The 12546-nt window shown below is 43.0% G+C and overlaps 1 protein-coding gene across 3 annotated transcripts; it reads left to right on the plus strand.

Moving 5' to 3' along the window:
• The first annotated feature begins 96 nt into the window (after nucleotides 1–96).
• On the plus strand, nucleotides 97–6891 carry acin1a (apoptotic chromatin condensation inducer 1a). 3 transcript variants are annotated; one of them, XM_044032842.1, is made up of 8 exons: nucleotides 97–453; nucleotides 1985–2050; nucleotides 2176–2287; nucleotides 2378–2433; nucleotides 2628–5696; nucleotides 6414–6449; nucleotides 6480–6554; nucleotides 6686–6891. In XM_044032842.1, exons 1-8 carry the CDS (start codon nucleotides 316–318, stop codon nucleotides 6794–6796), a joined length of 3663 nt encoding a protein of 1220 aa, XP_043888777.1. In that variant the 5' UTR covers nucleotides 97–315; the 3' UTR covers nucleotides 6797–6891. The 3 variants fall into 3 exon arrangements, with proteins under 3 accessions (XP_043888777.1, XP_043888761.1, XP_043888770.1); XM_044032826.1 differs by having other exon boundaries at nucleotides 98–453; nucleotides 6414–6554; nucleotides 6686–6888; XM_044032835.1 differs by having other exon boundaries at nucleotides 98–453; nucleotides 2631–5696; nucleotides 6414–6554; nucleotides 6686–6888.
• The last annotated feature ends 5655 nt before the right edge of the window (nucleotides 6892–12546 follow it).

The following is a 12546-nucleotide window of genomic DNA, read 5'->3' on the forward strand; positions in this document are numbered from 1 at the left end:
AGCTTAAAGTAAGCCATCTAACTTTAGTAGAGGAGTACGCAGTTAACAAGCGGTGTCCTGTCGATCAAGCTTGCGCAGATTTTACGCATAGTTCGTTGTTGCCCTGCTAAAAGCGATTAAAAAGGGAGGTTGTTTATAGTATATAAAAACAATTAATCCTCTAGTAGAGCTTGTGTATCTGTAGTTTAAATAGTTCAGCGACCGTAAGTTCATTTGATGGTTGTTGTTTTTTGGGGGAAATCGTCGTTGATGACGCTGTGTGGTGGAAGGCGTTGCTCGTCGCTCTAGCTGGGAATTGACTAGAGGAAGGGGAAAATGGCGGACCTCGAAGACGTAACGCTGGACGGGAGACCGCTCCAGTCCCTTCGAGTAGCGGATTTAAAGGCTGCTTTAGAGGAGAGAGGACTCTCTAAAAGCGGTCAGAAGAATGCACTCGTCAAAAGACTCAAGGGGGTGAGTTCCGCTGCCAAATACGGGACCCTCGGTGCCGACAGCTAATGTTAACTGTGAGACGGGCTGATGCTCTCCTTTTGGGCCGACAACTGAGTATCTTCACTGCCGAGCAGCTTAGAGTTGTCGAGGTTGAAGACCACGGGTAAACTGAAACATGCGTAGATTGCACTGGGCTATAGTGGATCAGCGTGTTCTCTGTAAAGACGTTTACCAACCATAGCTATACGTGAACTTTAGACAACTTGGTGGCTAATTACAAAGTGTGTTGTAAGGGGATGTTGTCCTACTAGCTCGTTAGCTTTTCTGGCTAACGTTGTGAGTTAAACGGTGGCCTTAGCGACTGCCTCGTCGCTGTGTATATTCTTGTGTTAGCTGTGCATTTCTCCATTACACTCCACTAAATGTGCCTTAGTTATTCGGTGTATAGAAAACACTTCCAGTTAAAATTGAATGTTTGGTTTATAACATTACACTTAATTTGATTTCCCCCTAGTGTTGCACAATTCCGTCATATTTAGCAGTAGTTATGCGCCAAATGTCTCATGCCCACGAGCTGCCGTAGTTCTCTGTGGAGTAGTTTGTTTACATAGCGACATGCTCTCACGTATCTGCTCTACAATTTAAAATATTGCACTTTTCTAGTTATTCTTTTTCAAATTCGCAGTAAGGTTGCACTTTGTACGCTGAATTGCGCCTTGAATACAGACATTTATGTTTCCTAAAACATATTGAATAAGTCCATCTCATTTGTGAAATGTGAACACTGATATTCATTTGAAAAGCTATACATTTGATTGTGGAGTTTCTATTCCGAATGTGGGCACCAAAAAAAGTCAAGGTGTTGTATTTTAATTAATTGTTCCATAATGAATCTGAAGTGTGAGTGGTTTTTGTGAGCTGTTGGTGTGCTGGTTGATGTATGTCGATTAAGTATGAAGCATTATGGCAATGTCTATTTAGTCTCTTATACTCATTCCGATCAAGGTATTTTGCATGCTACATGCTAATTGTACTGTACATGGTGTAAGATGTAATGTAAGCTGCAGAGTAGAAATGAAACAGTGAGTTTCAAAATAAATGCAAGAAAGTGTTGCATCAAAACTGTGAAAGAGAAACAAATTCAGTTGCGTCTAGCATGTTGTGCTTGGAATCCTACCCTCGCTGTTGTCAGCCCTTGCTACTGTCCATCACAGTTTGTTAAATTACTTGACCATTAATGTTATGTGAACAGTGTGACCTTTACAATGTTAGTTTTATGTATGTCATCCTATTTTATTTCTTCACAAGTTACAGATTATTTTCTGTACAGAAGTTAAATGAACAATTCCTGAAATCTAAATGTCTTAAGAGAGAGGCAGTGGTGCTGCATGGGGTTTGTCCCACTGTGCTGATTGTGTACCAAGGCTCATTGAAACTTGCTGTACTTTTGAAATGTTGTCATGATGAGAATAACTATAAACTGCAGAACAATCTGAAGTGCAATTGCTAATCATAACAATTTTGAAAATACCAATTTTTTTCTAAATATTAGGCTCTCATGTTGGAGAATCTGCAAAGGACCTCCACAGCTCACATTGGATTGCAGCCAAACTCTCAGGTAAGTTCATCCAAGATGCTTTTATTTTTACTTCAAAGGCGTAATTTTATTTAACTGCAATGAGCCTTTTGCACAAAAAACACAAAGTGCAAATTTGTGCAATTCTCATAAATGTTTTTTTTAAGATTGGTGAGGAAATGAGCCAGAACAGCTTTATCAAGCAGTATCTGGCTAAACAACAGGAGCTCCTGAGGCAGCGTCTGGAGAGGGAAGCTCGCGAAGCATTTGAAACAAATGGTAAGTGTCAAACAACGGCTGCAAACGACAGCTGTAATTAGGCCATTATCAAAAGCATTTTTGACATGTTATCTATTCTTTTATGAACAGACCAAGAGGCCCATGCAGAAGTTAACAATAGCACCTCATGTCCTCCTCAAGCACAGGTAAGCTATCACACATTTTTTTGCTGTTACAATTGTCATGTTTCCAGACTTTTTGTAAAGAGAGTATTTGTCCTCAAAATGTATTTCGTAAAAAGAAAGAAAAAAATCAAAAAGTCAGATCATTTGCATGGTAAAAAAATATGTATACACAAGAGCAATGACAGGATAAGTCTGAGCTCCCTTTCTCTTTTTAGCAGGATGTTACACCAGCATCGGCTGAGCAGCATAAGCCACCAGGCCCCTCTGGTGCAGGGAATGAGGTAGAGGGTAATAGGAATGAGGAAGCTGACATGTCTGGTCCTCCTGCATCTGGCTCTGTGGCCATGCGTGTGTCTGGTGGTGAACACAGGCCAGAGCGAGGTTCTACATCCAGCGAAGTTGCAGCTGACAGTGACGACGAGGACAGTGAGGATGGAGAGGAGGATGCTGACGACGATGACTGGGATAGCAATGCTCGAAGGAGAAGTCTCAGAGAGCCAGCCAGAGCACCCACAACCAGAGAGAGGTCTGGAGCATCCTGTCAACCCCAGCAGCAACACATCCCTTCCCTTTTGTCGCCTCAGCTACGCCAACCTACACCCCCCCCTTCCCCACCTCCAGAGTTGTCATTTCCCTTGCCTGACACCCCTAAACAGAGTCCCCCTAGTCCAGATGTAGCCCCAGGTAGACGTTCATCCAGTACCTCCAGCTCTGGTTCATCCAGCAGTGGCAGCCGCAGTAGCAGCCCAGAGCCACAGAGGAGTGGACCAGCTGAGCGCAAACCTGGCCCACTGACCTTACTGGCACGTAAAATGGAATCGGAGGGTGCTTTCTCTGGTGCAGGTTGGCATGGCGGTGATGGGGAAGGTGATAGGCAGGGTAGTGGTTCACCTTCAGGTGCATCGTTTCCTGCCAGAGGGCCTTTAGAGGGTCTAGTATCTGCCATCACTCACACAACCAACACTGCAGGCAATGTGCCCAGTCCTATGAACCCAGGCACATACAAGACTATCATAGGAGGACATCCAGCCCATAGTCAAGTACATGTGAGAATACTCAAGTCCACTGTAACGGGAGAGAAGGGGTCTGAAGCAGTTAGAGAAGCAGCATTTGAGCTGGAAAGGCAAGAGAAACAGAGAAAACTTGACCAGGAACGAGCAATAGAGTTGGAGCGGGAAAGAGCTCTTGCACTGGAACGTGAGGAAAAGCAGAGAGCTTTGGAGAAAGAGATGCTAGAGCATCAGCAGGCCTTAGAAAGAGAAGAACAGGAAAAGGCCTTACAGAGGGAGCGAGAAAAGCAGGAGAGGGAACTAGCTCTTGAGCAAGAGAGACAGGAGAGAGAACTAGCTCTTGAACGAGAGAGGCAGGAGAGGGAACTAGCTCTTGAACGAGAGAGGCAGGAGAGGGAACTAGCTTTGGCAAAAGAGAGGGAGGAGCGAGAACAAGCCTTAGCACGAGAGAGGGCCCTGGAGCTGGAGAGACAGAAAGAGCTGGAGAGACAGAGGGCTTTGGAGCAAGAGCGTTTGCAAAGAGAAAGCGAGGAGAGGGAGAAGCAAGAACGTTTGCAAAGAGAAAGAGAGGAGAGGGAGAAGCAAGAACGTTTGCAAAGAGAAAGAGAGGAGAGGGAAAAGGCAATGGAGCTAGAACGAGCAAAGGCTTTGGAGAGAGAACGGGCTCTTGAGCAAGAGAGGTTGGACAGGGAAAGAGCTTTAGAGGCTGAGAGAAAGGAGAAGGAAAGGAAGGAAAGAGAGTTGGCTTTGGAACAGGAGAGGCTGAAAAGGGAGAAGTTGGAGAGGGAAAAAGCCTTAGAAGAAGAGAGAATAAAGAGGGAGAAAGCTCTTGAGCAAGAGAGACTAGAAAGGGAGAGAGCCTTGGAGCAAGAGAGACTAGAGAGGGAGAGAGTCTTGGAGCAAGAGAAACTAGAAAGGGAGAGAGCCTTGGAGCAAGAGAGACTAGAGAAAGAAGAAGCGTTAGAACGGGAGAGAATTATGAGAGAGAAAGCCATAGAGCGAGAGAGACTAGAAAGAGAAAAGGCCTTAGCACAAGAAAGGTTGGAGAAGGAGAGAGCCCTAGAGCAAGAGAGACTGGAGAGGGAGAAAGCGATAGAGCAAGAGAGGCTGGAGAGGAAAGAAAAAGAAAGAGTTGAAAGAGAAAGATTAGACCAAGAGAGGAGAGAGAGGGAAAAGGCCTTGGAACTTGAAAGGGAGGAAAAAGAGAGAGCAGAGATGGAGGCAGCTCTGGAAAAGGAGAGGGTTGAGAGGGAGGCAGCTCTGGAAAAGGAGAGGGTTGAGAGGGTGGCGGCTCTGGAAAAGGAGAGGGTTGAGAGAGAAAGAGTTGAAAAGGAGGAGAGGGAAAGACTAGACAGGGAGAAAGCTTTAGAACAGGAGAGACTTGAAATGGAGAGAGCCTTAGACAAGGAGAGGAAGGAGAAAGAGAGAGCCCTGGAAGAAGAGAGGGAAAGATTAATCAAAGAAAAAGCCATGCAGAAAGAGGAACAGGAGAAGGCCCTTGTATTGGAGCACAAGCCTGAGTTGGTGGCTAAAAAGGAGAAGGAGAGTTGCCTCCCTCCAGCCAAGCGTGGTTGCAAGATTGATCTCGCACCCCTGCCCACTACTTCCCTCCTCTCCACAGGACCAGCTAGAAAATCTTCGGCTGAGGCAAGAGAGCAGGAAGATGTCCATTCTCCAATGTCCCGGACTGAAACACAAGCAGCAGAGACTGGTGCACCCACATCACCGACTCCCCTGTCTCCTCAGTCTTCATTTAAGAAGTTCCGCTTAAGAGACTCGCCACTTCAGCCCCAGTCTTCCTCAATTGTTATCAAGCGACCTCGTAGCTTCTCTGATACCCCTCAGCCTCAACCCTCGCCTTTAGTCTCCCCCATCAGTGTTGGAGAACAACAGCAGAAAGGACACCAGCCCACTGCTAAACAGGAAGCGCCACAGGTGCAGACAAAACTGGAGGCTGTAATATCACCAGGATCACCTGGAATCCAGTCTGAGGAGATGACCTCTTCCAAAGAGCAGGCAGATCCAGTGAAGACTGAGCATGCTGTAAAGGATTCCACCAAAAAAATAAAAGTGGATGAAAGCAAGAGTATTTTAACCCCATTGGATGTGACACAACGGGAGGGCAGAAGTGTGAAGAAGGAAGAGAAAATGATAAGACAAAGATCATCGTCTAGTGATTCCTCTTCCTCAGACTCTGACTCTTCATCATCTAGGTCTTCAAGGTCATCTGCTTCTTCTCAAGAAGAAACATCCTCCATCTCCAGAGGTAGAGGGGTAAGTGGTTGACAAAGAACCTCTTTCTGCCCTGAACATACAGGTGCTTTTCTCTAAATCATATCAGCTATTTAGAAATAAAAACGTATCTATAAAATGGACCCGAATCAAGTGCAAGTGAAAAACACTTGTCACGTCTTGTTAAATGTCACAGTTGAAGAGTTGTGTGCATTTCTCTATGGAATGAGTGCATTGATACTTTCACAGCTTTTTTTAATTGCTGCTTTGTAGGAACAAAAGAAATGAATCACTCAAATAAATCACTCATTACAATGTAGATAATTTAATCATCAGTCGGCACCAGTAGTCAGGTTGGGTTTGTTTTCACACTGGAATGCTAGTCTTGAAAAAAATATACTGTAACAGGGACTAACACGGAAACGGGTTTAATTTCAGCATAACGGTTGTAGATTTGTCAAAACATTCATAGTGCTGTGATACTGCCATGCTAATGCACTGTTACGTGCTCATTCTTCCCAAACAGTGTAAATTACTGTTAATACACACAGACATAAAATAAACAAATAAATATCTCATTTGCATAAAAACTTTCAAGGTTACACTTTTCTTTACGCTGTTTGACAAACTTTCACTGGCCAAACTTTTCACAGTTTAAGCTTTAGTTTCCAGTAGTTTCGTTTGTATTATTGTAAGATAAAAGCAGATTTTGTAATTTTTTTTGATTTACAAATGTGCTTCTGTTGTGTCACTTTTTAGGCGGGAAAATCTGGAAGAGATTCCTCACCACAGCACAGGATAATAAAAGAGATTGGAGGAGAAAAAATCCCAAAAGCCTCTCCTCGCAAAAGACAGAGGTCTGGAGATGATGTTCACGCAACTGCTGGTGATCATGTCAAGGTCAGCTGCTTTGAAGTTGAAATGCTACCACATTGTATAGCATTTGGGAGAAACATGTGTATTTTTACAATTTGTCATATAGCACATTTTACAGATCATCTTTCTTATTTTCTACCCTTTCAAACATGCAGAAATCATTCACTGAATCTTCAACCCAAGAGGAGACACAAAGGAAAAGAAAGGACAGTGAGAGAGAAGAGGAAAAGGATAAACAAAGGTCTGGTTTTCAGTCTTTTACTTGACACATTGCGTTAACCAGTTTAACTCACACACCAGTGTTTCCCTTGAAATATGTTAAGCAGTGAATCTGTTGTGCCACTGTCCATGAGGATGTTATGATATTAATTCAAGTTGAAATGTCAAATCGTCTAATGAGTATCATATCTTAATAATGTATCTTATTATTGTATCTTTGCACGTTTTGCACTTTTGCAAAGTATCAATGATAATCATTAGTAGCACATTGGTGTTCATAATTGTGTGAAATTTAAGCAGTGGTGCTTAATCTAAGAGTGGAAGTGCACCACCGAGTGAATACGGGGAAAGACTGTACACATGAACAAATCTCACTACTAACACCTACTACTACTACTAATATCTGCAATAGGGTGTCTGGTTAAACTCAAGTATCATTTGATTCCATGTAAAAGCAATGCATTTTAAACAATGTTGGTCAAAATTTAGTCATCATACATCAGTACTGCAAAGGTTTAAACTGACACTGTAGTGCATAACTTTTAAATATTGTATATATGTATATATATATATATATTTGCTTCTGCACTTGCATTCACCTTGGCACTCACCCTCTATCAGTCCACTGTTCCTCTTGAGTGGAGATCTTTCCAAGACTTCTATGTAGCTTAACTCTCTGGCCCCCTTTACATCTGGCATTAAAATGTATTTTCTGTGATCAGATAGTGACCCAATAGCGCTTCACCACACGCATTTACACCTGGTATTTACACATGCGTCTCTAGTATCCACATCAAGATCTGATTGCTATCCGATCATGATCATCTCCCCTGACATTACCTCCCCCTCTTCTTCTGCAAAGATTTAAGTCACTATTGTATGGACTCCTCTGCTTGTCAAAGAAGGGGAAGAAGTTGTCTTTGACAAGCGTAAAACTGGCACTTTTGTGTTAGCTTTGTTCGAGTCACCAGTGTATATTCGCTCAGGTAGTTGTGGAGAGGTGGAGCAGAGATTCATCGGAGACGCACTCCATGTACGATTTTAATGTGGTCACAATGCGTTTCCTATTCTCTGTGTATTTAACCATGTACTTACAAGTGGTCAAACACTATCATATTATAATCCGATGACAATGCTCTGTGATTCTAAATATTGTTTTTCGGTTGTGTAGAGCTTGTGTTGCCTAGCAACATTCCCCCACTGCACAATGGAAGTGGTTTTGTCAAGACAGACAACGACTGGTACAGTGTGCTAGTAAAGCAAGATGGCTGCAAAGAGAGAATAAAAAGGGTTTTGGCAGTTTGAAGGGATTTACGTTTCTTGCCCCCCTGCGTTGCCGCTGTATATACACAAACCCTCTCTGTCAGGTCTGATAGTATTGCTTGACATAGCCTGCTTTCAAATGAAGGACGTGGCATTCAAATAATGTTACTTTGTTTCTGTCCAGGACCAAACAGAGACAGAATAATTTCCAAAATTGGTTACATGCTGCAGTTTTAAACAGTTTTGAAAATGTTGTGGGAAAAAAAAAAGCTTTTTGGATCAAGGCTTTTGAAGTCACAAAAAAAAGAAAAAAAAATATTTTTCATACATTTATACACCGTTTGTATGTGAATGAATGTGTCAGTGTATAATGCTAAGCTATTTTGTGGTCGTTGTATATCTGCTATCACGCCATCCATCAGACTATGTGAGAAAATGTGCCGCGGTGGTTTTATGAGATGCCTGGCATTGAATTTCCCATCAGGCGGTCGATGAGGCTGCCTTGAAGCCGGTGTGGCTCAGATGATGCGGGTCCTCTCTCTACATGCCCATTTTTCATTCGTAGCAACATGGCCGTCCTGCGTCCATGGTTGTAGCTGCCGCTAGCGGCCCGTGGTTTTCCCACACAGCGGCTCAGTGAAGCGGCAGGCGAGGCTTTGACCATCGCGGGTTGTATTAGCGGACATGGAAGTGCTCAGAGAGAAGTAGTCTCCGCTGAGAGGAGGACAGGAGGTGGAGGAGACGAGAGGAGAGGCGGCCCGCTGCGACGCAGTCGTTTCAGCAGCCGCAGTCTGTGCGTTTGTTTTCCCACCGGGCTCAATTGTGCTCTTTGCTGTGAAGTTTCCCCCCAAGCAAATTTGAGTCATCCCGTCACGTGCGCGCGTGAGGATGCCATGACAGCGTGAGTCGCGCGCCCATTTATCAGGTATTGTGCGGGTGGTGCGGTGTGAAGGAGGACTGCGGAGTTCGTCTCTCGTATTAAATAATCAAATGAAAATCTAATCGCATTAAATGCATTGATTACAGTAACTACCTTTGTAGCATTTCAACTCCAAAAATTTATTCAAAAACAATTGGAAAATTTGAAATGCTAATGAGCTCCCCCATTAATCTGGGGAAGAGGTAATCACTGCATGATTGGAACAAAAAAGTTAACAGAAATGGTGCAACACATTCGTATTGTCCATAAATTTTTGATCACCCCAGGGGAATTCAAAATGGTAATAATCCTCTGAAGATCATGAATGTCTTCACTGTGATTGTCCAGATGGTGATGAGATGTTTTTCTCAACGCTTGGCTCAAAAATAGTCTGAATGAACTTAAATTTATGAAGACGGTGACGTTATTGACGCTCCCAACAACTAGCGAAGATGCAGCACATTAACAACAGCTCACTAAGAGTGTGACTACATGCAAAAATATACGAGTATGTATTTAATGCTGTTTAGTTTTAATCAGCCTTGAAGCCCGTGAGCTGTCGCAATTAGAAACTGCAGTGTTTTTATGTCGGTTTTTTAAAAACAAAAAAACATTGTTCTTCTTGCCCACGGCTGTCACACAGTAAATTTCCTGAACCAGTTAGGTATGAAATTAAGTTCTGCTAATAACTTTTTTTTTTTGTTTAATCATTAAATTGAGTACACACTATGAGCGTTTGATAGCCTTGAACTTTTATTGCAGCTTAAGTTGTAAGATGCGGCAGCCTCCAGACAAATCAGCACACATCAGTCTGAAAGCCTGCTCACCGCCTCAGGGAAAATTGGTGCCATATTTTTATAAAAACGCTCACGTCTCTCTCTCTCTCTCCTACAATTTGAGTTGGACTGACAAGACTTACACAGTGGAGGGCTTTTATAGGTTAGACAAATGGAAATTTTTACATGATTTTTTTTTTTTGTCTACACACAAACACACAAAGAGAACAACTGTCTCTGGGAATTATCTCGTCGGCATCCCCCCTCCTCCCCTCGCGCAGCAGAGCTCAAAGATGACTCGCTTGTCAAATCATAATCTCTCACCGCGCTGATGATCCCTGAACAAAAATATGTACATTCCAAGTGTGAGCGCGGAATTGTACACGTCCCTCTGGCCACACTGAAGAAGCGAAGCAAGAAACGTCCGCATTAAAGTGTTTATTTTGAAAGAATGACAGTGACATGGTCATTTTACACTTTCTGTGGTCTTTTCTTTCCTTTTCTGGTCGTTTTTTTTTATCCGCACCATCATCAGCAGATTGATATCAGGCGGGTGGACGCTACAACACAATAATATGCGTAACAGAATTACAAGGTTACACGTTATTTGCAAAACATCGTGTTTTGTGTTTGTGAAAATGACTCGTATTTGTTTAATCTGTGCAAACATCAGAGTGGTTTTATTGGGGCCATGTGGAGCAGACTATTTCTTGGCCCTCGGGGAGCAGTGATCTCCTGGAGTGTCCGCTGGGTGCCTGGCAACCTCGCACCAGGAAGTCACTTCACTCGGCTGAAAAACAGGCACTGAAGTCCCCGACATGTTTGGAATCAGACGTTTCTTTGGACACTTTCCCGGGAACGTTTCCTCCTCAGCTCCTTAGTGAAATTTCCAGATAATGTTTGAGTGAACGCAGCCATGGATATTTCACAGACGGGGAGCGGGCGTGTGGTGTGCTCTGCCTCCTGCATGTTCAAACCCGGCACCAACCCATCACCTGAATGCTCTCAACATCCTCCTGCCGTTGTGGATTACATCTGATCCAGACCATCTCCGGACAGCAAGAAGACCCGCGTTCGTGACCCGGTTGGAACAAGGGTTCATCGTGTTCTCCGGTTTCCTCCCACAGTCCAGATTTGGGGATTAGGCAAAATGGACACTCCAAAACTCAGTGTGAGTTTGTCTCAATCTGTCCCTGTGATGGACTGGTGACCTGTCCAGGGCGTGACCCCGCCTTTGCTCCCCCTATGTCAGCTGGGATTGACACCAGCGCCCCCCGCGACCCTCATGTGGAGGATAAAGCAGTAAAAGATGAATGAAAGAATGAATTAACAAACTATGGATGGTTGGATTTATTACCTTCAGATGGAGGTTGCACAGTTTTCCCAATAACAGTAATAATAACTGTAATAGTAATAATCTGTACTATAGATAGATAGATAGATAGATAGATAGATAGATACTTTATTGATCCAGAGTGAAATTCAAACATCCACTAGCACTTTACAGCAGCAGTGTAGTTTACTCAGAAAGTAAACAAACAAACAAATAAGGCCTAACTTTTAGTAGGGGAAATTTTAAAATAGCCTAAACATAAACTAAATAATAAACTAACATTATGCTACTTAAATATAGTGAAATGCAAAGTTAAAAAGCAAGTAGAGTGCAAAGAAGTAGTAAAAATAAAAAAGTCTACCAGGTTGACTGTGTGAATTACACAAGACTAAAAGACTAAAAGCTGCAGTGTAAATGGATGAAAACCAGTAGTTTTTTCCAATCATAGAATTTTTCTGATTTTGGGCGTTTAAACCCTTCAATATTTTAATAATGTGATTAGCGTATATGAATATGATATTGTCAAAATGTGTCCTGTCACTGTCAGCACCGACACAGTCTGAAAGCTTTTTTAATGAAAGGTTTAATCTCTCTTCCTCTCTCTCTGAAAAAAACGTTCACAACTCTTGCAGTGCAACAGTGACTCCCGTAGGCCGTGTGCGGCACTGCACGGCGCTCGTCATCACAGCAAACACTGAATGAGCCCTCACATGTCTAGAAAAACACGTGCTAAACAGTCTCCCTTGTACACAAACAACACACACACACACACACACACACACACACAAACAAGCACTTGTTCAGTACACGCTGTATTATCCTTGTTCTCAGGGTAAGAACAGGAGGTTATTGGGATTCTCCTCATGCCTCGTCTCAATCCAGCTGCCGCTTCTCCTCCTTCTCTGTTCTCTCTCTTTCGTCCTTGTTTTGCCTCTGGGTCTCTCTCCTTTTCTCTCTCTGTCTCTCTGTCTGTTGATCACTCGCTCTTTCGACTTTTTTCTTAAGAAGCCACACTTGTGTTGTTTCTGGGCCTTCCTCCCCTTTATTTACAGATGTGACTCGCTGAATCACTGATTGCATCTGTGTAGTGAGCAGCAGCAGCTTGTTGTTGTTGTTGTTGTTTCCACTCATGGATACAGAATTTCTGGGGTTCTTTGTTTGTTTGTTTGTTTTTTTTCCTCCCTCAGTTGAGAGCTGAGAGTCTGTTGTTGTTTTTTTTACTCTGCCTGTTGGAAAAGTTACAGGAAATGCTTGTATTTTTAGACGTTAAAATACAATTTGGTAAAAATGTGACCATTGGAAACCTCTTCAGTTTGCACCTGCTCAAATGAAACAGACTCAAATCAGCAGGGAAACGAGGGGAATGTCTTTTTGCCTGATGATAATAAATTCAGTCAGCACCTGCTTTTTAAAATGTTTCCAAACAGCTCGACTAAAAAGGAATCGATTCCACTTACTTTGCCTAATTAGTTATCACACAGTTACTCTTTCTCTCATTTTCCCCCC

Source organism: Solea senegalensis, linkage group LG1 (assembly GCF_019176455.1).
Source record: "Solea senegalensis isolate Sse05_10M linkage group LG1, IFAPA_SoseM_1, whole genome shotgun sequence".
Lineage (NCBI taxonomy): Eukaryota > Metazoa > Chordata > Actinopteri > Pleuronectiformes > Soleidae > Solea > Solea senegalensis.